This window comes from Callospermophilus lateralis, chromosome 13 (assembly GCF_048772815.1).
Source record: "Callospermophilus lateralis isolate mCalLat2 chromosome 13, mCalLat2.hap1, whole genome shotgun sequence".
Taxonomy (NCBI): Eukaryota; Metazoa; Chordata; class Mammalia; order Rodentia; family Sciuridae; genus Callospermophilus; species Callospermophilus lateralis.
Genome location: NC_135317.1, coordinates 79,062,004 through 79,083,248, shown reverse-complemented (window position 1 = coordinate 79,083,248; position 21,245 = coordinate 79,062,004). Strand labels below are relative to the sequence as shown.

The 21,245-nt window shown below is 41.3% G+C and overlaps 1 protein-coding gene across 1 annotated transcript; it reads right to left on the bottom strand.

Annotated features, from left to right (window-relative positions):
- Window positions 1-10,587: 10,587 nt before the first annotated feature.
- Rabif (RAB interacting factor) lies at window positions 10,588-20,081 on the bottom strand. Its single transcript, XM_076831449.1, has 2 exons — window positions 19,908-20,081; window positions 10,588-11,248 (listed from the first exon to the last, which is right to left on the bottom strand). The coding sequence occupies exons 1-2, from the start codon at window positions 20,031-20,033 to the stop codon at window positions 11,003-11,005; spliced, it is 372 nt and encodes a 123-aa protein (XP_076687564.1). The 5' UTR covers window positions 20,034-20,081; the 3' UTR covers window positions 10,588-11,002.
- Window positions 20,082-21,245: the final 1,164 nt, after the last annotated feature.

The following is a 21,245-nucleotide window of genomic DNA, read 5'->3' as shown; positions in this document are numbered from 1 at the left end:
GATTCTGCAATCTGTATACGGGGTAAAAATGGGAGTTCATAACCCACTTGAATCAAATGTATGAAATATGATATGTCAAGAGCTTTGTAATGTTTTGAACAACCAATAAAAAAAAAATAATAAAATAAGAGGGCCTAGAAAAAAAAATGAATGAATTTCTTACAAGTGCGTAGTATAGCTGCCCAAGCTGATGTCCATACTCACTTTCTTTCCTTGTTGTCTCATTTTACACTTACTTCCCATTTGACAGGGGCAACCTAGGATGGGATGTGCAGTTTCCACCCAGTGCTATTTCACATCTCATATCAGAGCCTATTCAGCAGGACAAAGTGGGAGTGGGGAATTACGTAGAGACCCACGTGAATTGCTCACTATCCTTCTTGGGGACTTTGATCTCCTCACCCTCATTGTTACCTGGTCACCATTCACTCTGACTCCTAATCTGAAATGTACTGTCTGGGGTCACCAGGTTTGGTAGGAATCTGCTCTCATTGCACTGGAAGCCTATTCCTGACATCTGCAATTAGAACACAGTACTATGCTCTGAGTTACAATCTATAACATTGTTTCTATCCAAGGCAAAATGCATTCTAAATTCAGTTCAGTTGACTTCAAATGAATTCTGTGGACACTTGCAACTTAACTCTAAATTCTGACATTTAGGGGCTAGGGACATAGCTAAGTGATAAAACATGTGCTTAGTATATAGGAGCCCCTGGGTTCAAATCCCAGCAACATCAAAAATAAATAAAGAAATTCTGATGCTTAGATACATATTCTATGATCTTAATTTACCAAGCCCAAGAAGACCTTGGTCACAGTTGAAGGGTTGCTGAGATTAACACTCTTATCCCTTTATCTTCTAAAGACTTAGCTACAGTCATGGCCACGTTGATTGGTGTATTCTTTGTATGATCCTATACATCTTGTCAAATAGATGGAAATTAGTACAGTGGAAAAAAGTACAGTGCCTATTCTAATTTTTATCCCACTATTTTCTGCATCAAAATAGAATTCACTCTAACCTCTAACACCATTTTCAAAAATCTGTATCAACTACTATAAATTATTTCCATTATTTTAGATACATCATTCAGCAGAGTTTATTTTAAATTTCCTTAAAGCTATTTACTGAACTATTAAAATATGACAGACATTTGGCTAGGCACCAAGGGTAAAGTGGATATAATTGGTCCCTACGTTTATGGAATTTATCATCCTTAGAGGTGAGAAAGTAGAGTCGTGGGTTTAATTTTAAATGTGTATAGGTTTAGGAGATAGTGAAAATGAAATGCCATCTGATTATCAAGGAAATAACTAATGTTTAGAAATGTTTTCATATATTTGTTGGCCATTTGTATTTCTTCTTTTGAGAAGTGTTTGTTAGTTCATTAGCCCATTTATTACTTGGGTTATTTATGGTTTTGATGGTAAGTTTTTCAAGTATTTATATGTACTGAAAGTTAATTCTCTGTCAGAAGTGTAGCTAGAAAGATTTTCTCCTGTTATCTAGGTTTTCTCTATACTTTTTGTTTGTTTGTTTGTTTTGGGATTGAACCCAGGGCCCCTTAACCACTGAGCTACACCCCCAGCCCTTTTTAAAACTTTATTTAGAGATAGTGTCTCCCTAAGTTGCTTAGGGCCTTGCTAAGTTGCTGAGGCTGGCTTTTTTTTTTTTTTAAAGAGAGAGTGAGAGAGGGAGAGAGAGAGAATTTTTTAATATTTTATTTTTTAGTTATCAGCGGACACAACATCTTTGTTTGTATGTGGTGCTGAGGATCGAACCCGGGCCCGCACGCATGCCAGGCGAGCGCGCTACCCCTTGAGCCACATCCCCAGCCCCTGAGGCTGGCTTTGAACTCACAATCCTCTTTCCTCAGCATTGGAGCTGTTGGAATTACACGTATGCACCCAGCTCCTATATATTTTTTTAATTAATTTTTTTTTTAATTTGTACATTGACACATACCTTTATTTTATTTATTTTTACGTGGTGCTGAGGATCAAACTCAGTGCCTTACACATGCTGGGCAAGTGCTCTATCACTGAGCTATAGCCCTAGTCCTTCTGTACATTCTTCTTCTTCTTCTTCTTCTTTTTTTTTTAATTGTCAATGGTCCTGTATCTTATTTATTTATATGTCGTGCTGAGAATAAATCCCAGTGATTCATGCATGCTAGGCAAGCACTATATCACTGAGCTACAACCCTACTCCCCTTTCTATACATTCTTAATGTTTACATTCTTTTAAAAATTTTCATTATGGAAATATAATATCTATTTGGAAAAGTGTACAAAAGATGTACAGCTCAGCAACCCAATACAAAACCACTAACAGAATATTACCAGCATTGCAAAAGCCTCCTTCATGTGCCCCTCCAAGTCATTACCCCTACCTGTACTGTAAACCAAATGACCATACATGTGGGTCTCTTTCTGAGCTATTTTGTTCCATTTGTTTGTTTGCCTCTCCTTGTGACAAGCTACATATCCATCCAATAAAGAAATTCTTCTACCTGTTCTTCTCCATGACTGTCTTGCCTATTCTTGGTTCTCTGTATTTTTATAACTCTTAGAGTCAATTTAGTTGAATTTTACACACACACACACACACACACACACACACACACACACACGACAGTTTTTTTTTTGTGTGTGTGATTTTATTTTATTTTTTATTTTTTATTTTTTTTTAAAGAGAGAGAGAGAGAGAGAGAGAGAGAGGAGAAAGAGAATTTTAATATTTATTTTTCAGTTTTTGGCGGATACAACATCTTTGTTTGTATGTGGTGCTGAGGATCGAACCCAGGCCGCACGCATGCCAGGCGAGCGCGCTACCACTTGAGCCACATCCCCAGCCCCTGTTGTGATTTTATTAAATTTATATACCAGTTTGGGGAAAGCTGACATCTTTATATCTTTAGGAGTCAATAAACTTTTTTCTTTTTTGGGGGGGAGATACTAGGAATTGATCTCTGGGGCATCTGACCACTGAGCCACATCCCCAGCCCTATTTTGTATTTGTATTAGAGTCTCACTGAGTTGCTTAGGGCCTCGCTTTTGCTGAGGCTGGCTTTGAACCCACAATCCTCTGCCTCAGCCTCCTGAACCACTGGGATTACAGGCGTGCGCCACCCCGCCTGGCAAATTTTTTTTCTTTATGGCTAAACAGGGTATTTACCTCTGACTCACATAAAGACAAAATGGAGAGGTGGGGAAATCTCTGCTCTATCCGATCAGTTCCTTCTGTCTTACATCACGGTGAACTTTTCCTCCCTGTGGCTCCCAAGGTTCTGTGGGGGTCATCTGCATTTCAGTCCCAGAGATCATAAGAAATCAAGGAGGACTGCATTCAAGTTTTTATGTGGGCCAGTCCTGGAAGTAATGCCCATCACTTATGCTTGCAGTTTCCTTGACAGGGCTGTTACTTTGTGCCACCCATAAAGAGAGGCCGAGAAATGGAGGGTAAGTATGTGTTCCAGAGAAAAGAGAATGAATTTTAGTGCACATATAGCTTCTACCATTCAGGCCTTCCCCTTAGACTGTTTCTCTGATGTTTTCTGGGGTGTGATTTCATACCAAAGATTTTTCCACATTTGTTACAGTCATAAGGTTTCTGTCCCATGAGTTCTCTGATGTCAGCTGAGATGTGACTCCTGGTGAAAGAATTTTCCACATTCATTACATTCATGAGTTTTCTGTGTGAAATCTGCAATGTGAAATGAGGGTGGCCGTCACAGAGAATGCTTTTCCACATCCATTACATCTCCAGGGCTTTCCCCAGTGGCAGTATTCTGCTGTGCCTGAGGTTAGGCTCTTGGGTCAGAGTCTCCCCACATTTGTTACATTCTTTTTTTTTTTTGGTGCTGGGAATCAAACCCAGGGACTTGTGCATGCAAGGCAAGCACTCTACCAACTGAGCTATACCCCCAGTCCCTGTTACATTCTTAGGGCTTCTCTCCTATGTGAATTCTCTGCTGTACAGAAAGAAGCCTTGTGACAGAAGGTTTTCCTGGGCTTTCCCCTGTGTGAATTCTGACAGGCAATAATAAGGCCTCCATGACTTTCTCATATGGGTGACATTCATAGTTTTTTTTTTGTTTTTTCCCTCCTGTGTGAATTTTCTGTATTCTGAGTTCTGATTTGCTAATGAATCTTTCCCCTCACATTTGATGCCTACATAGGGTTTCTTCCCTTTGTGTATTTGCTGATGTTTGGTGGGGTTAGATTTTTTACAGAAAGTTTTCTTCCCTCTATCACAAGCTTTCCCAGATTCAGTATATTGATAGGTCTCCCCTTATGCATGTTCTTATGTGTTAATAATTCTGCCTCCATGTGGAGGGCTATCCCTTTTCTAGTACATTCAATAGGTTTCAGTCCAGTTTGAATCTTGTGATGCTGTTTTTCCTAATTCACCTCTCTCCTCTGTGTTGCTGGTGGTAATTCTAACTCACCACAAACCTATTCTGTGATTTTTTTTTTTTAATCTCTCAATTAAGTCATCAGCTGTGTGGACATCTGGGAGGTTGGGGTTTGGAGGTTCTTCTACCGTCATGACACTCTGCTCCTTGCTCCAACTTCAAGAGAGCTTCAGGTTTGGTAATGCAGTGTCCCAAGGACTCCATGCCACTTTACGTCTCCAGCATCACATCACTGTACAGGGTTCTCTGGGCTTCACTCAAGTCCTGACACTCTTCCCCTGTGAAGTCCTCAGCCACATTTGTAAATGATGCCAGTCTCTTCATGGACAAAGAATCCCATCCAGAGCCTGTGGAACAGCATCCAGACACAACTGTGCAAGGTTTGGAATTTCTGGGTCAACAAACTCTTTTCTTCAAGAACTGGATAACATCAGGTTTTGTGGGCCAAGAGACAAATTTGACAATATAATGTAGGTACTTCTTAACTATTTAAAAATATAAACAAATATATTTTGGGATGTAGCTCAGAGATAGAACACTTGATTAGCATGTGCAAGACCCTGGGAAAAAGGGAAAAAGAAATGTAGAAACAATTCTCAGCACACAAGCCCCTCAGTCTTTATAAATCACATGTAGGCTGAATGGATATGGCTGTAGGCTCTTGTTTTCTGGCCCCATGAACTTGTTTTAATTTCTCTCAGTAACGATATAAAAGGTTTTGTGTCGCAGTCTTGCATGTCTGTTAGTATGCATAGGTCTGTTTTCTACTTCTCTTTTCAGCAGTGCCCAGTCAGCTGTTAAAAGCTTCCACTTAATTCTTAATTTGATTATTGAATTTTTATTTTTATGTAGTTTTTTGGTATCAGGGATTGAAACCAGGGGTGCTTAGCCACTGAGCACTATCCCCAGCCCTTTCTAAGTAGCTTAGAATCTCACTAAGTTGCTGAGGCTGGCTTTGCACTTGATCCTCCTGCCTCAGCCTTCTGAGTTGCTGGGGTTACTGGTGTGTGCCACTGCACCCAGAAAGTTTATATTTTTATTTTTTAGGGAATAGGGTCTTGCTATTTTGCCCAGGCTGACTTCAAACTCCTGGTCTCAAGCAATCCCCTTGCCTCAGCCTCTCAAGTAGCTGGGACTATAGGGGTTATTGGGTTTTGAGAAAGTTCTATAGTGTACTTTTTTTTTTTCTTGCGGTACTGGGGATTGAACCTAGGGTCTCATGCCAGCCACGCAACTACTCTACCACCAAGCTATATCCCTAGCTCCCTCCTCCTCCTCCTCCTCCACCACCAAGCTATATCCCTAGCTCTCTCTTCCTCCTCCTCCTCTACTACCAAGCTATATCCCTAGCTCCCCCCCTCCTCCTCCTTTTTTTTTTTTTTTTTTTTAAAAAAGACATATAGGTATCTGCTGAAATACTTAAACTTGTATATCTCCTTGAACATATTCAGCAGTCATTTTAAAGTCTACATTTGATGCTCTGGTATCTGCAGCCATGATGGGCCTCTGCAATGTCTATTGTTTTTCTAGTTTTCTTACTATCTTGTCTCATATGCCTAGTTACATTTTGTTATATTCAGGATTATTGCATTAGTAAAATTTGCTTGTAGAAATAATTTGAGATTTAGAATTATATTTTCCTCCGGAGAGAATTTTCATTTGCTTATGCCATGGGTTTGGGGAAACTGACACTCTGGGAGCACCTTAATCTACTTTCAAGGTTGATATAATTGGAAGTTGAGCAGCAATTCCTTATGGGAGTCTATTTCCCTCTTTCCATTCAGCTTTTTTTTTTTTCTGAGTTGCAAAGGCTGATGTCTCCACTGAAAGCAAGGGACTGTCCAGGCCTTTAACAAGCCCTGTCCATACTTTTGGAAAACTGTCAAAACACACTGATCTTGTGGTTGGGATGTAGCTCAGTGGTAGAGCATGTGTGAGAACCTGAGTTCCATACCAACATCTGCCCCAATTACAGATCAGTCTCTGAACAGCCTCCAAGTTTGAAAACTTTAGCCCAGTTTCCAGGCCTCCATATCCTCAAGGTCCTGGTCTAATAGTATTTCAAAACCATGTTTGCTCTCTGATGTCTTTAAATAGATCGTTTCCAGTCTTTTGATTTTTTTCAAATTACTAAAAAAAAAAAAAAACAACTTTATTTATTATTTAGCTTTTTGACTCTGCTGGTGCTTTTGGCACTTGACAATTTTCTGTTCCTAGACAGGGAAACCAGGCCTGAGCCTGTCACACATTCAGCACACATGGAACCACCATAGAATTTGCTCAGGTGCTTTTTCGTTTTAGACAATCCCTTAAAAGCTTGTGGGATCAACCCCTCTAAGTATATCTGGGCATTTTACATGCGCTTTCCCAGGCTTCTTGGGATAAAGCTAAACAATTCTATTACCAGGGGTGTGAGGAAGTCTAGTTATGTTAGAGAGCCTATGATGGCATGTCCAATCCTGCACCACACCAAGTGTTTATAGACACAATTCTTAGCATCAAGAGTTGAAGAGATTTTTTTCTTTTTTGTAGTACTGAGGACTGAACCCAGGGCCTCGAGCATGTAGGCAAATGTTCTACCCCTGAGATACACCTAGCTTTTTTTTTTTTTTTTTTAAATCTTGCGACAGGGTTTTGCTATATTGCTAATGATGACCTCAAACTTGCAGGTTTCCTACCTCTTTTAGGATTACAGGCATGAGCCACTGTGCTTGGCCTTAAGCAATTTAAAAAATATTTTTCCAGGCTATCTAGTTACCCCCCATTGGGATAGTCAACTAAATTACCTATCTACCATTACCAGGAGCTTAAGTCCTCATAATTTTTGTGTTAGTTACTTGAATGGTCTTTTACAATATGCAAAATGTTAGTACACCACTGTCCTTTTTTGTGTTTAAAAAACATAATTTTTTTTCTTTTGTATTGGGGATTGAACTCGGGCACTGGACCACTGAACCATATTTCCAGCCCTATTTTGTATTTTGTTTAGAGACAGGGTCTCACTGAGCTGCTTAGCACCTTGCTTTTCCTGAGGCTGGCTTTAAACTCGTGATCCTCCTGCCTCAGCCTCCTGAGCCACTGGGATTATAGGTATGTGCCACTGAACCCGGCTACTAAAATACATAATTTTTATAGAAAAAATTAGGCCCTTGCACAATTACTCTCACCAACAAGAACTGTGCATGGTTTCTGTCTTGGTGTTGGGATGGAACCCAGGGCCTTGGACATGCTAAGCATGAAGCACTATCAATGAGCTCCAACCCTGCTCTTAATTGCAGGTTTCTATACTCATGGCAATAAGCATGGGTTACCTCTTGGGTACTCTTGGCAAACATTATGAGAAGTGGAATTGCAGGGCGAACACTGCTCCTCCAGCAGTGTAAAAGAGCACTCAGTTTCTGACCTGTATTAACACTGGGTTAACTGATTCACAAGTGTTTATGGAGAATCTATTACATATGATATAACAGATACTGATTAGTTAGGTAGTCGTGAGACCTCAAGCTAAACCCTAGAGTTCACGTTTTAGCTCTCTTCTGCTTTTCCAAGTTACATATTCTTCCCAAATATTTTTTTTTTTTTTTTTGCGGGGGGGTGAGGTGCTGGAAATTGAACCCAAGCCCTCACATTTGCTAGGCCAACTTTCTACTGCTCAACTACATTCCCAGCCCTCTTCCCAAGTATGGACAGAACTCTAATTTCCACTGTTTAAATTATTTTCTTTTATTTTTTTCAAATCAAACTGAAAAGGTAGAATAGTCAACTCAATATTTTTGGTTATTAGTGCAACAATGTTTGGCAATTCTAAAAACAGGAAAAACAAGTAATCAATAAGTGTATAAAATTTTCATTAGAAGTAAAATGCAAAAACAATATACTATTTTTTTCTATCAAAGTGGCAAAACATTTTTTTTAATGATAATAAATACCCAGTGTTCGTAAGGGTCAGAAAGTGAGTGCTCTTTTATTCTGCTGGAAGAGGGTAAATTAGCACAGCTTTTTGAGGAACAGGTGTCAAAACAGCAAAGCCTTGGAAATGTGCACACCCTGCAATTCCACTTCTCATAATGCCAAGGAAATAATTATGAGTGTGGATCCAAACTGAGTATGGTGGTGCACAACTGTAATCCCAGATATTTGGGAGGTGAGGGCAGCTTGGACAGTCTAGTGAACCAAGCTCAAATTAAAATAATAAAAGGTCAGATGTAGCTCAATGGTAGTAGAGCCCTTGCCTATCAGGTGTGAGGCCTTGGTTTCAATCCCCAGTACTGCCAAAAACAAATTTTAAAAAATTTTGGATATAGAATTAACTATGAGGCTGCACATTATATCATCAATTATAAAAAACTGCAGGCAACCTAATAGTGGGTTATAGAAATAAATTATAGTGAAGTGATACAATAGAATATAATAATAATAATGGTGTACATGGATGGGTAGCTACTGACAAGGGAAGATATTCACCCTTTTATTATTTTGCAGTGCTGGGGACTGTACCAAGTACTCTACCATGGAGCTACATCCCCAACCCCTTCACTCTATATTATTAAACAACAACAAAAAGCAAGTTATAAAAGAGTACAATATGAACTCACATTTCTTTTAAAAACTGTACATGTACAATGAGAAGGATATGTATATCCTTGGCATTATCATTGGCAATCTCTGGATGGTAGAAGTCTGAATTAACTGAAAAAAATTATACCCATTTTAAAATTTTATTTTAACAAACATGTACTGTTTTTTTGCAATTAAAAAAATAAAAGTTAAAGGCTAAATTTAAAAAATGCTGAGATTAGGTTTTGATTTATGATGTGAATGGCCCCATGTCCCTAGGGGCAATTACTTGGTTTTGTTCCTCTGACATGAGTGGGTAATTCTCATTTGTTCATGAAATCTCATAATAATGGACATTTGACCATATGTCAGGAAAAGTTCTCTGTTTCTACTGGAGCTCATTCAAGCTGACTGGGGAAGGAAGCCACCTTTCTAAGCAAGTAGGTTAGTTGCAAAACTATGCTCAAGGCCTGTACTTTAGTGGGGAAGTCCTTAGAAAGTTCTGGAATGAAGGGAGAAAGAAGCAATAGATGTAAAGGAAAGGACTTAGTCCTAATTTCAATGTTAGGCCTCTGGAGGTGGGGTCGCTCGGAGGACACCTAATACTTAGTCATACAGATCCCTTCCAAGAAAATAAGTCATTTCAGAAAAGAAAGGACAGAATACTTGCAAATCATGGTGAATACTTAAGCTTGCTAGTATCAAACACAGCAACCCCATAGCAATAGAAGAGGCATATTGGTGGGAAAAATCTGTATTCTGGATTGGTAGGGAGATTCATTTGAATCAAAACTCTGAGGAACATACTGAGCATGTCTGGTAAATCATGATGCTACCTGTTACAGAAGTCTGTCCTAAGAACAAGGGAATAAAGTTACCTGTCCAAAGGAGATAGGCAAAGGCCTTTCCCTCATATATCCCATAACCTCCAGTCTCCAGGAGAGGCTGGTTAACTGTCAGGCTTGTTTCCCTTGGGTGGCTCCCAGATGGGGCAGACAGTCTGAGGCTAATGTACAGGCTGTAGGCATGAGGAGCCAATAAAAGGAGAAACCATATTAACTTTTGAAGGAAAGAGGGGCCACATCCATCTTTGCAATAAAACACCAGTGTCCACCCAGAGCAAAGATTCTCAAACATGATATTAGAGATGTACCCAAAGTAATGTGTTTCTCATTAGTGATTTAAATACTGAAGTCTGTAAATGTTTTACTTTTAGAAATAATAAATTAATGTAGATAACAAGGTTAGCCACAAAGCAGTATGTCTCAGATATGTGTATGCCTTTTTTTTTTTTGGAAGGGGTCCTGGGGATTGAACTCAAGGACACACAACCACTGAGCCACATGCCCAGCCCTATTTTGAATTTTATTTAGAGACAGGGTCTCACTGAGTTGCTTAGTGCCTCACCATTGCTGAGGCTGGTTTTGAACCCTCGATCCTCCTACCTCAGCCTCCCGAGATGTTGGGATTACAGTCGTAATCTGTGCCCAGCACGCATATGCTTTCTTTTTTCTTTGTGGTGCTGGGGATTGAACCACTGGCCTTGTGCATGCGAGGCAAGCACTCTACCTACTAAGCTATGTCCCCAGCCCCCGAATATGCTTTCCTGAATGAGAGAAAAAGATGGAGTTTCAACTATCAGCACATGAGCATCTTTTGTCATATGTCATGGCTAAAAAGTTGAATACTGCTCTTCTAGAGCAAGAAAAAAACAAAAGCAAGTCCTGGGTAAAAGACAGCCTCGGCAGAGCGCCAGGGATGAGACTAGATTTGTGGAGGTATGACAGTGTCTTAAAACAAGGGGAAAGGGGGATCAGGACACGTTATGCACGTGGACCAGGCCCGAGGCATGCAGGGGGCACGGAGGAAGGAGGCCTGGCCCTGTGCGTGCTCCAGTGGAGGTGTTGGTGCTCGTCGCTTGTATTAATATAGAGAAGGCAGCACAGGAGTTACAAAGGTCCAACACCAGTTCTTGTGGGGAGAGCTTTTATAGTTGGGGTGGATCTGAGTCCCCATCCCCTCAGTTACTCATGGGAAACCCGTTCCAAGGCCACATAGAAACTGTTCTTGTCATCGAGGCAATGCCAGCCAATGGGTCCAATTTCACAGTCTGCGCAGACCAGAAACTTGATGTTGCCCACATCCTTGGTGAAGCCCACATTCTCAAAGATGAACATGTCATCCACCAGCCAGTGCTCCTGGAGAAGATCGCCTTCAGGGTTGCTGCCGTCAGCCAGAGCTGGCTTCTTTCTCATGGAGGGAAGGAAAAGCTGCAGTGGAAGAGAACATAAGGAACATACAAGCTGAACTGGCCCAGTCACATTGTCACCCTCATTCTCTTTACACTTTGCTCCTAGCAGCTTTCTGAAAGGGGGGAAAAATGAGGAGCCCTTTCCTCAGGATATAGACTGGAATGCTGAGTGGCTCTTCTGGGTCTAAAGAGAGATGGAAGAGAAGCTTGGCTGGTGGCTTCCCTGCTGCACTGACTGATGTGGGGCTTTGAAGGCCCCACATGGCCCCAGGCTCTCCCTGGCTCACTGTGCTCCAGGCACACTGGCCCCTGCACTAGCACAAGTCTGCTCTGCCCTCAGAGCTAGGCATGGCTGGCACCTTCTTTTTTAAAAATATTTTTCTAGTTATACATGGACACAATATCTTTATTTTGTTTATTTTTATGTGGTGCTGAGGATCCAACCCAGTGCCTCACCATGTGCGAGGCAAGTGCTCTGCTGCTGAGCCACAACTCCAGCCTGGCCAGTACCTTTTTGGTATTCAGCTCAAATATAACCTCAGGAAGTCTTCTCTAACCAGCCTGAATTAGCTTTCTATACTGCCCACTGCATTTTTTTTTCAAAAAGAAAGTTTGATTGAAGTATAAGTATGAACAATTCATAAACTACACATATTTAAAATATATAGTTTGATACATTTCAGCACATTTATGCACTGGTGACACTGTTACCATAATTAAGATAACTAATACATTCATTACTCGTAGCAGTTTCCTCATGCTGCTTCCACTTTTTTTGTTATTATTTTCTGATTGATTATCATCATCATTAATATTTTTGGTATTGGGAACTGAAACTAGGGGCCCTTTACCACTGAGCTATATCCTCAGCCTTTTAAATTTTGAGACAGGGCCTCATAAATTGCTGAGTGTGGCCTTGAACTTGTGATCTTCCTGCCTCAGTCTTCTGATTTGCTGGAACTACAGTCATGCACCACTGTGCCCAGCTGCACACGACTGTTTTAACTTCCTCCACAAGAGCAGTTTATAATACTTTAGCTGCATCCAGAATGCTGAAAGACACAATGCCTCTCTGCTTCTCATTATTACTGCTGTTATCTTACTTTTTTCTCACCTCACAATATATTTCTAATGCATTTCCAAACTGCAATACTATAGGATGGCCTTGGTGTGCTAGTCTGGCACTGGAAATCAGCATGTATTAATATACTGGAGGTAGCAGAATTGAAACCTGGGCCACACTGTAGTGTGTAGAGGATCCCTGAGGGGTGGGAGGGAGCCCTGATCTAGAACATGTCTACTCCACATCCTTTAAGCATCTAGCTTATTAATATTATTATTTGTGGTGCTGGGGATTTAACCCAGGGGTGCATTGTCACTGAGCTACAACCCCAGCCTTTTTTTATTTTGAGACAGGATCTTCCTAAGTTGCTGAGACTAGCTTCAAACTTGTGATCCTCCTGCCTCTGCCTCCTGAGCAGCTGGGATTACAGGCTTGTGCCACCATGCCCAGCCAGGCACTTGGCTTATTAAAACATATCTCTACTACCCTTTGCATTGTGACCTGAGATGTCATCTGAAGATGTTAAAAATATGAAAATTTTCCTCCTTCTGCTACATTGTCATTTCAGTCCCTCTTTGCTTCATCTGATAGTTAAATGTGTCCCCAATGCTTTTTCTTACCCTAAATGAAAATGACAACAGCAGAGATTTAAATATTTAAGAGTTGGGAATCAAAATTCAGGAACCAAGACACTTGAATTCCAGACCTTTCTGTAACTTTCTGTGGGCGTGAATTTCCAAAAAAATATTACTGGTCTGTCCTCTGTCTTGCAGGTGTAAAGTCACACCAGAAGCAGAATAACTAGTTAAGACATTTGGTAACTAGTTAAGATATTCAACCAAGAATTCAGTGTGTCCAACAAAACAGAGTGCTTAAACCAACTGTCTTTAGGAGGTGCCTAGCAAAGGGGCACCAGCTTCCCTCTCCTGTTCCCGATTATAGTGCAAAGCGTACATCTGCAGTGTCTCTTCTGGTAGCCACTAAGACCTAAGACACTGCTGTTATTAACTGTCATTGATGGCATCATTTTGGGCCCTGTTCCATACACTCCTCAACACTCCTGTTTTTATTTAGCTCCTATAAGCCAGACCCACATGTAGTAAGACTACACCTTTGTATGCACACGTACATGCACACCTGTGCCTGGACCTCAACCTATTCATCCCAAGGCCAAGAAAAACTCTAGGGTCAGGTGACTGGCTATGACATCTGGAATAAAATAAGGCTTTCTGGAAAGACTGTTGGGGTAAAAATTTTAAAAAAATTCATATCAGGGGCTGGGGTTGCAATTCAGTGGTAGAGCACTTGCCTAGCATGTGTGAGGCAGAGTTCAATTCTCAGCACTGTATATAAATACATAAAATAAAGGTCCATTGACAATTTAAAAAAAATTCATATCAGATTTAAAGCAGGTGTCTCAGTTGGTGACCAAGGTTGCCAGTGATATCCTGGCCAGGTAGGTTATCTTTGTTATCAGTACTATAGCTAGTTAGTTAGTACCCCTACTCCTGGACAGCTTCTTCAGGAATAGATAGAACACCACAACCCAGTGAGCTTCTGTTGATGCACCTTTTAAAAATAGCTCCCTCTCATTGTAAAAATACATTCTCATACAAAACTTGGCAAGCACGCTACAGTTTGAATGAGAATAAAAACTGTTATAATGCAGAGTAAACTTCTGTTAACTTTGTGGTAATTATCTCCCTTCTGTGAAAACTTGTGGTTTAAACATATCTATAAATTCTTTGATAATTCTCTGCTAGGAGGTGGAGCATGGGCAGGCCAAGATGACTGCCTTGGCTATAAGGCAGTGAAAGTGCCAGGCTAGCTTAAAAAGGGCATGCAACTTGTGTTTCTCTTGGGATACTTGCTCTGAGGGCCTTCAGCCATTAAATTAGAAGTCAGATTACTGGGGATGGTGGTACATGCCTGTAATTCCAGCAATTTAAGAAGCTGAGGCATAAGGGTTGCAAGTTCAAGACCAGCCTAGGCAATTTATTTATTTTTAAAATAATTTTTAAAATTGTAGATGGACACAATATCTTTATTTGTTTATTTTTATGTGGTGCTTGGGATCAAACCCAGGGTCTCACGCATGCAAGGTGAGTGCTCTACCACTGAGCTACAGTCCTAGCCCCAGCCTAGGCAATTTAGCAAGACCCTGACTCAAAATAAAAAAGGGCTGGGATTGTGTAGCTCAGTGGTAAAGCGACCCTGGGTTCAATCCACAGCACTGCAAAAAAAAAAAAGTAAGTGAAAATAAATAATAATTAAAAAAGAAACAACCCAGAAATTCCATGTACTTTTTACCCGGTTCCCCCCAAAGGTAACAGTTTGCAAAACTGCACAATATCCCAATCAGCATATAAACACAGATTAGTCCATAGATTTAATTATTCAGATGACACCAGTTACTTTTCATTTGTACACTTGTGTATTTAGTGCTTTTGTTTTTTTCCCCTTCCCATTACTGGGGATTGAATCCAGGGCTGCTCTACCACTGAGCTACATCCCCAGCCCTTTTTAATTTTGAGACAGAGGGTCGCTAAACTGATCAGCACAGGCTGGCATCAACTGTGATCCTGCCTCAGCCTCTCGGGTATCTAGTGCCACCATGTTCAGCATGGGCATATTTATCTATACCACTTTATCACATGTAAGTTTTTATATCCACTGTCACAGTAAGACAGTGAATAGTTCCATTGCCTCAAGGACCCTCACACTGATCTTTTATAATCACACTCAGTGTACCCCTACCCCATTTCCTATCCCCTGGCAACCTCTAACCTGTCTTTTGCTTATGAAAAATTTTGTCATTTTGAAAATGTTATGTAAAAGGAAGCATACAATATGTAATCTTTTAAGATTTCTTCCTTCTTCTTTCTTCTTTCCTCCCTTCCTCCCTTTTTTTCTCTTTTCCCTCCCTTCCCCCTTCCCCTTCCCCTCATACTGGGGATTGAACCCAGGGGCACTTAACCACTGAGCCACATCTTTAGACCTTCTTAATTATTTTTAGAGACAGGGTCTCATTGAGTTGCTTAGAGCGTCACTAAATTGCCTCAGCCTCCTGAGTTGCTGGTATTACAGGTATATACCACCATGCCTGGCATGAGTCTTTCTTTTGATTCATATCCTATCCACTTCATGGGTGTCCACCCCCATAGCTCCCTCCCCACCTCTATTCTAATTACCTTAACTCCACTTCAGCCTCATTTCCTGCCACCATTCCACCCTAGGACTGGGAACTGAACCCAGGGGCACTCTACCACTGGGCCATACCTCCAGCCCTATCTTGTATTTTATTTAGAGACAAGGTCTCACTGAGTTGCTTAGTGCCTCACTTTTGCTGAGGCTGGCTTTGAACTCTGGATCCTCCTGCCTTGGCCTCCGGAGCCACTGGCATTACAGGCGTGCGCCACTACACCCAGCTCCCCAGCCCTGTTTGAGACAAGTCTCATTAAGTTGCTGAGGCTGGTCTTGAACTTGTGATTTTCCTTCTGCAGTGCCCTGGGGATTATAAGCATTTGCCACTGTGCCTGGTTTCTGTCACTTTTATCAGACTATGTTCAGTTCTTCAGATGTACTATACTTTCTCTCAGCTATGAAATGCTGTTCACCCTGACTCTACTCAGCTTAATTATAATTTCCTCCACTAAAAACATTAGGAAAGGCTATGATAAATATACGTTCCCTAAACCAAAAATCTGATCTGAAATGCTCCACTATCTGAAGCTTTTTGAGCATTAACATGATGCCACAGGTGGAAAAATTCCACAGCTGGCCTCATTCAATGGGTCATAGTCAAAACACAGGTACTAAAATACTGCATAAAATTACCTTTAGGCTATGTGGAAAGGTGTATATTAAACAAAAGAATTTCATGTTTAAACCTGGGTCTCATCCCCAAGATATCTTATTATGTATTTGCAAATATTTCCAAATCCAAAAAATCTGAAGTCTAAAACACTCCTAGGATGGGGATGTATCTCAGTGGTAGAGCTCCTGCCTAGCAAGCAAGAGGCTGAGTTTCATAGCTAGCAATGCAAAAGATAAAAAATAAAACACTCCTATTCCCGTGCATTTTGGAAAAGGACTAGTCAACTTAGTCCTTTTCAAGGATAGGGATATTTTATTTGTTAAACCAATTCTATGAATAAAAAGAACATAAATCACATGCTACATAAATAGTGCAGTTTGGTGCTGGCTAAACATACTGATCCACTATATCCATACTAACACATTATTTAGCTGGACTAATAGCTTTTTATTCATTAATTTATTTAAATCCAAACATTTCCTAGGTTCTAACTGATGTGCACAGTCTAGTTGTACAAGATGTAGAGACATGGACCTCATTGTCTAGTGTATAAACAGCAAACAGTACAAATATTTTAATAAGGTCAACTGAGATGTTAGATGTGAGAGTGCTTTCCAATCTGTAGGCCAGGATTTCTCAATGTTGGAACTACTGACATTTTGAACTAAAGATTTCTTTGCTCTGGGAACAGGTCTGGGTGTTACAGGATGCTAAGCAGCATCTCTGGCTTCTACCTGCTAGATGCCAGTAGCACCCCTCCCCAATTTGGACAACCAAAAAAATCTCTAGACATGTCTCTAGATTTCTTCCCTTTGAGGGACATAACTATGGAAACATTGCTTTAGACTAAAGAACTATGGAATATGAGATGCAGTAATCACTGCACCCTAGATCTTTTTTTTTTTTTTTTTTTTTCTCACTTCAAGGTTTTTAAAGCTTTACAGGGTTTCAGTTAGGGAGTGCAGTGCCCTTCAAGTTGCAAATTGTTCTCTATAAGGGCAGGGGCTTTTTTCTTCTTCCCTGAAATATATAACACATAATAGGTGAAGAAGTAATAACTGGTTAGAAATCTTCCACGAGATCTCAACTTCCTTTCACATCATATCCTAGAATTTATGTTATTTGTGGAAAGAAAGGAGTACTGAAAAATAGTACTAAAATCAAGGGGAGATCTGGGTTGGATCAGAGTAGGGCTGCTAGAGTCTGGGGAAAGCATAATATTCTTCCAATAGCCTTTTTCAAGAAATAGGAAATTTTCAGAAACTCTGAAGCAATGGTAAAACACAAACTAAATGGACAAAAACAGAAGACCCAAACAAACAACCCTATCTCTTTATGTCTTTTCAAAAAGAGGGAGGTGGCACATGCTTGTAATCCCAGTGACCTAGGAGGTTGAGGCAGGAGGACTGCAAGTTCAAGGCTCACCTGGGTAACTTAGTAAGACCCTATTTCCAAAAAAAGAGACCAGCAATGTACCTCATTGGTAAAGTATTCCTGGGTTTAATCCCCAGGCACCCCAAAATAAAATAAGGGAAAAATATTAGCCAGGTGTGGTGGTGTACACCTGTAATACCAACCTACTCAGGAGGCTGAGGCAAAAGGATTGAAAATTCAAAGCCAGGGAGACCCTGACTCAAAATAAAAAATAAAATGGGTTGGAGATGTAGCTCAGTAGTAGAGTCCCTCTGGGTTCAATCCCTAGTACTGCAGGGGAAAAAATAAAAATAAAAAAGAGAAGAGAAAAAGGGGTGGTGGAGGTGAGCATTACACCTAAAAAACAATTCTTATGCTCCTTTCTAGAATAGCAGCCACTCTGTGTGAAAAAGAAATGTAACATGCATAATGTAATTTGCTTACACAATGTTTGGCAACACTAGTTTACAATAATATATCTCAAACAAAAAATAATTTAAACATAAAATTACCCAAGAATTTTATAAAAAATATTTTTAATTGTAGATGGACACAACACCTTTGTTTTCAGGTGTTGCTGAGAATCAAACCCAATGCCTCACACATGGGAGGCAAGCACTACCAATGAGCTACAACTCCAGCTTACCTAAAGGAATTTTTTTTTTTTTTTTCATACTGGGGATTTAGCTCAGGGGCACTCAATCACTGAGCCACATCCTCAGCTTTATTTTGTATTTTATTTAGAGATAGGATCTCTCTGAGTTGCTTAGCACCGTGCTTTTTGCTGAGACTGGCTTTGAACTCGTGATCCTCCTGTCTCAGCCTCCCAAGCTACTAGGATTACAGGCATGTGCCATTATGCCGGGCGGGAATTTCTTAATGTCTGCTTATAAAAGCAGACAACTTTCATAGCATGAGAACTGGATATGAATACAGTAATGTACTGTCTATGAGGTACCATGCTAATGCTTTCACACAAATTCTTCCCTACATCATTTTCATTTTTCAGCCCAGAAATCTTAAGTTCATGTTTTTTTTTTTTTAAGTTGTAGATATCACAATATCTTCATTTTATTTATTTTAAAATTTTATTTATTAGTATGTGGTGCTGAGGATAGAACCCAGTGCCTCTTACATGCCGCACTCTGCCACTGAGCCGACCCCAGCCCTTTATTTATTTTTATGTGCTGAGGATCAAATGCAGTGCCTCACATATGCCAGGCAAGCGATCTAGCAATGAGCTACAACCCCAGCCCCTCATGGCAATGTTTATGAATGGTAAGGTCAGGATTTAATTTTGAGACCCATGTTCTTTCCACCTCAAGTAAGTGATACTACTAACTTGGTAAAATAAGTCGAGAACTCTACTTCCAATCCTTGGGAGTCTTCCCAAGAGAGCAGGTGGAACTCCAACCTCTCTAGAGGGGAAGTCATCTAACTCCCACAGAATAAGGGGAGGGGGCGTTGATTCCTTTTTCCTTCTCTTATGAAAAAGGCTCTCTGCTTTGGAGGAAAAGGGGCTTCTTGCTCCTATACTGAAAACTGAACTTTACAATCAGTTCAACTGCATGAAATAATAAGTTGGTCTATGTTATTTTTAAAAAAATCATTTGGAATGATAGGATATGCATGTGGTTGAAATGAAATTATACTCCTAAGGGTATGTTACATTTTAATAAAAAGTTTACCAAAAATAAAAAAAATGTATCAACTTTCTCATTTGGAGTGATGGTGGTACGATGGGTATTAAAAGTCCTAATCTGAAGAAAAATTATGTTTTCCTTCGAAATTTATTTCCAGAATTTCTGATATCTCACATGAAATGATTCGTCTCAAAACTGGCTTGTAGTGCCTTGGAAAATTGTGTACCAGGAATTATTCTGCGTATCCCTACACCAAAGTTGAATCTGGAGCTCCAGATACAGTGAAGTAAGGATCCGGGCGATAACAGATCGGCGAGTGAAAGATGCACCTGCTGGTCTCACAGGTTGGCCAGAGCTCCTGGAAGCAGCGGGCTGGGGAGCACTCCTCGCACTAGCACGCGTGAACCTCCCTGGGCTCGGAGGGGCGCGTTGCCCGCGCTCGGGAGGGACGCCTGGGGGAGGCTGGCGCAGAGGAAGCTCTCCTGCGGCAGGATCTGGGAAGGTCCTTCCACCCAAAGGCTTCACCCGTCCCAGGGCAGCGGCCCACGCAGCTCCCGCGGACACGGCCGCAGGGGCGGAGCCTCGCCGACAGGAGCCAGTGGGGCGGGACCTCGAGCCGAGGGGCGGGGCTTAACAACGGCGCGAGGAGGGGCGCGGTCTCCGGAAATCCAAGAGCCGGGACTCAGACGGCTTCGGCCCGTGGAAGACTGCAATGTAAGCGGCCTCTAACCTGCCTTCCTACCTGTCGACGGGAGAAGAGAGCGGTCCCGGGCTGCAGCACGCGAGAGCCACAACGTTGGCACAGCACCGCCTTCCGGTTTCGGCCCTCGGCTGACACCAACTCGTTTGGGGGCTCCGCTGGCTCCATCGCCGCTGCCGCCACAGCCTCCCCGGCCACGACCACGCAGGCGCTGTTTCTGCTCGCTGGCTCTTGACTGCGCTGGCGCGGCTCGGCAGAGGCGGGGCGCGTGCTCACGACCACCGCCTCTGCGCAGGCGTCCGCTTCCACCGCGCTGTAACCTGCTGCGCAAGCGCCCTCATTCATTGCCCAGCCCGGTGGCTGTCAGCATGGCTTTGTGACAGGGGCACCTCCTGTGACCATTGTCAAAACTTACTCCGCATACCCACCCGGTGACCAGGCTCCCTTTAGTATTAAGATCTAGACAAAGGATGGCCTTACCCTTCAGTTTTCTGCGATTGTAACCGTCTTGCGAATGGATGGGGATATTATTGGGAATACTGTGGAGGAAATTTGGGTCGAATTCCCCCTTCAGCAAGGTCTAACCATATTATCTTTTTTTGTAGGAAGCAACTTAAGAGGGATGAATGCCTTTCTGGTGTTGGAAAAGATACGTGGACGTTTTTGTTACTCTCTGGTCTAATAATAGTGACTACTAGGCAGCAAAGCAACGTGCTTTAGTGGGTTTTGTAACTTGTTAAATCATTGCAGTTTCCTTATGGGGTTGGCACACGAGGAAGGCAAAGATCAGAAATTTCTTTCCAGAGTCCATAGAATGCAGCTCTAAAATCACTATATCACCTCAATTATTAGTCTTTACATCTTCAACTCAGTAGCTGCATCTTAGTTACATCTCAGTACATTCTAGTACAATAGGTAACGTTTACTGAAATGGTCAGGGAGAACAAAATAATCTGCCCACCATCTCCTGCTGTTTTCTGCTGCTTCTTTCATTAGTTCCATTTTTAGTAATAATACACCAGACATGTTGTTGCACCCTGAGGTACAATTAGGATCTCTGTATACGTGAATATAACCTGAACAGGAAGACACTTGAACCCAATGGCATGTAATAAAAAACATTAAGGAGCAAAATACTGTAAATGGACTGGGGAATACTTTTTGTCTGGGGAGTTGAAAGGGCTTTACCTAAGTGACCTTTTAACTAGGCATTAAGAGGCAACTAGGATTATCAGGAAAGCAAGATTTTAGAGGGAAAAGTATAATCCACGAACCAGGGTTAGAGCAAATTTAGGAATGGTAAATAGACCAGTGACAGAAGCACATTATCCCTGGGAGAAGGTAGAATGGGACTAGATCTCATGTCTAATGTCATACTAA

What these genes read in the sequence shown, in the direction of transcription:
- Rabif (XM_076831449.1), bottom strand. Translation starts at nt 20,033, where the DNA reads ATGGAGCCAGCGGAGCCCCCAAACGAGTTGGTGTCAGCCGAGGGCCGA. An exon ending in CTCTCTTCTCCCGTCGACAG is followed by an intron (nt 11,249 to 19,907) that starts GTAGGAAGGCAG and finishes CTTCCACTGCAG; the next exon opens with CTTTTCCTTCCCTCCATGAG.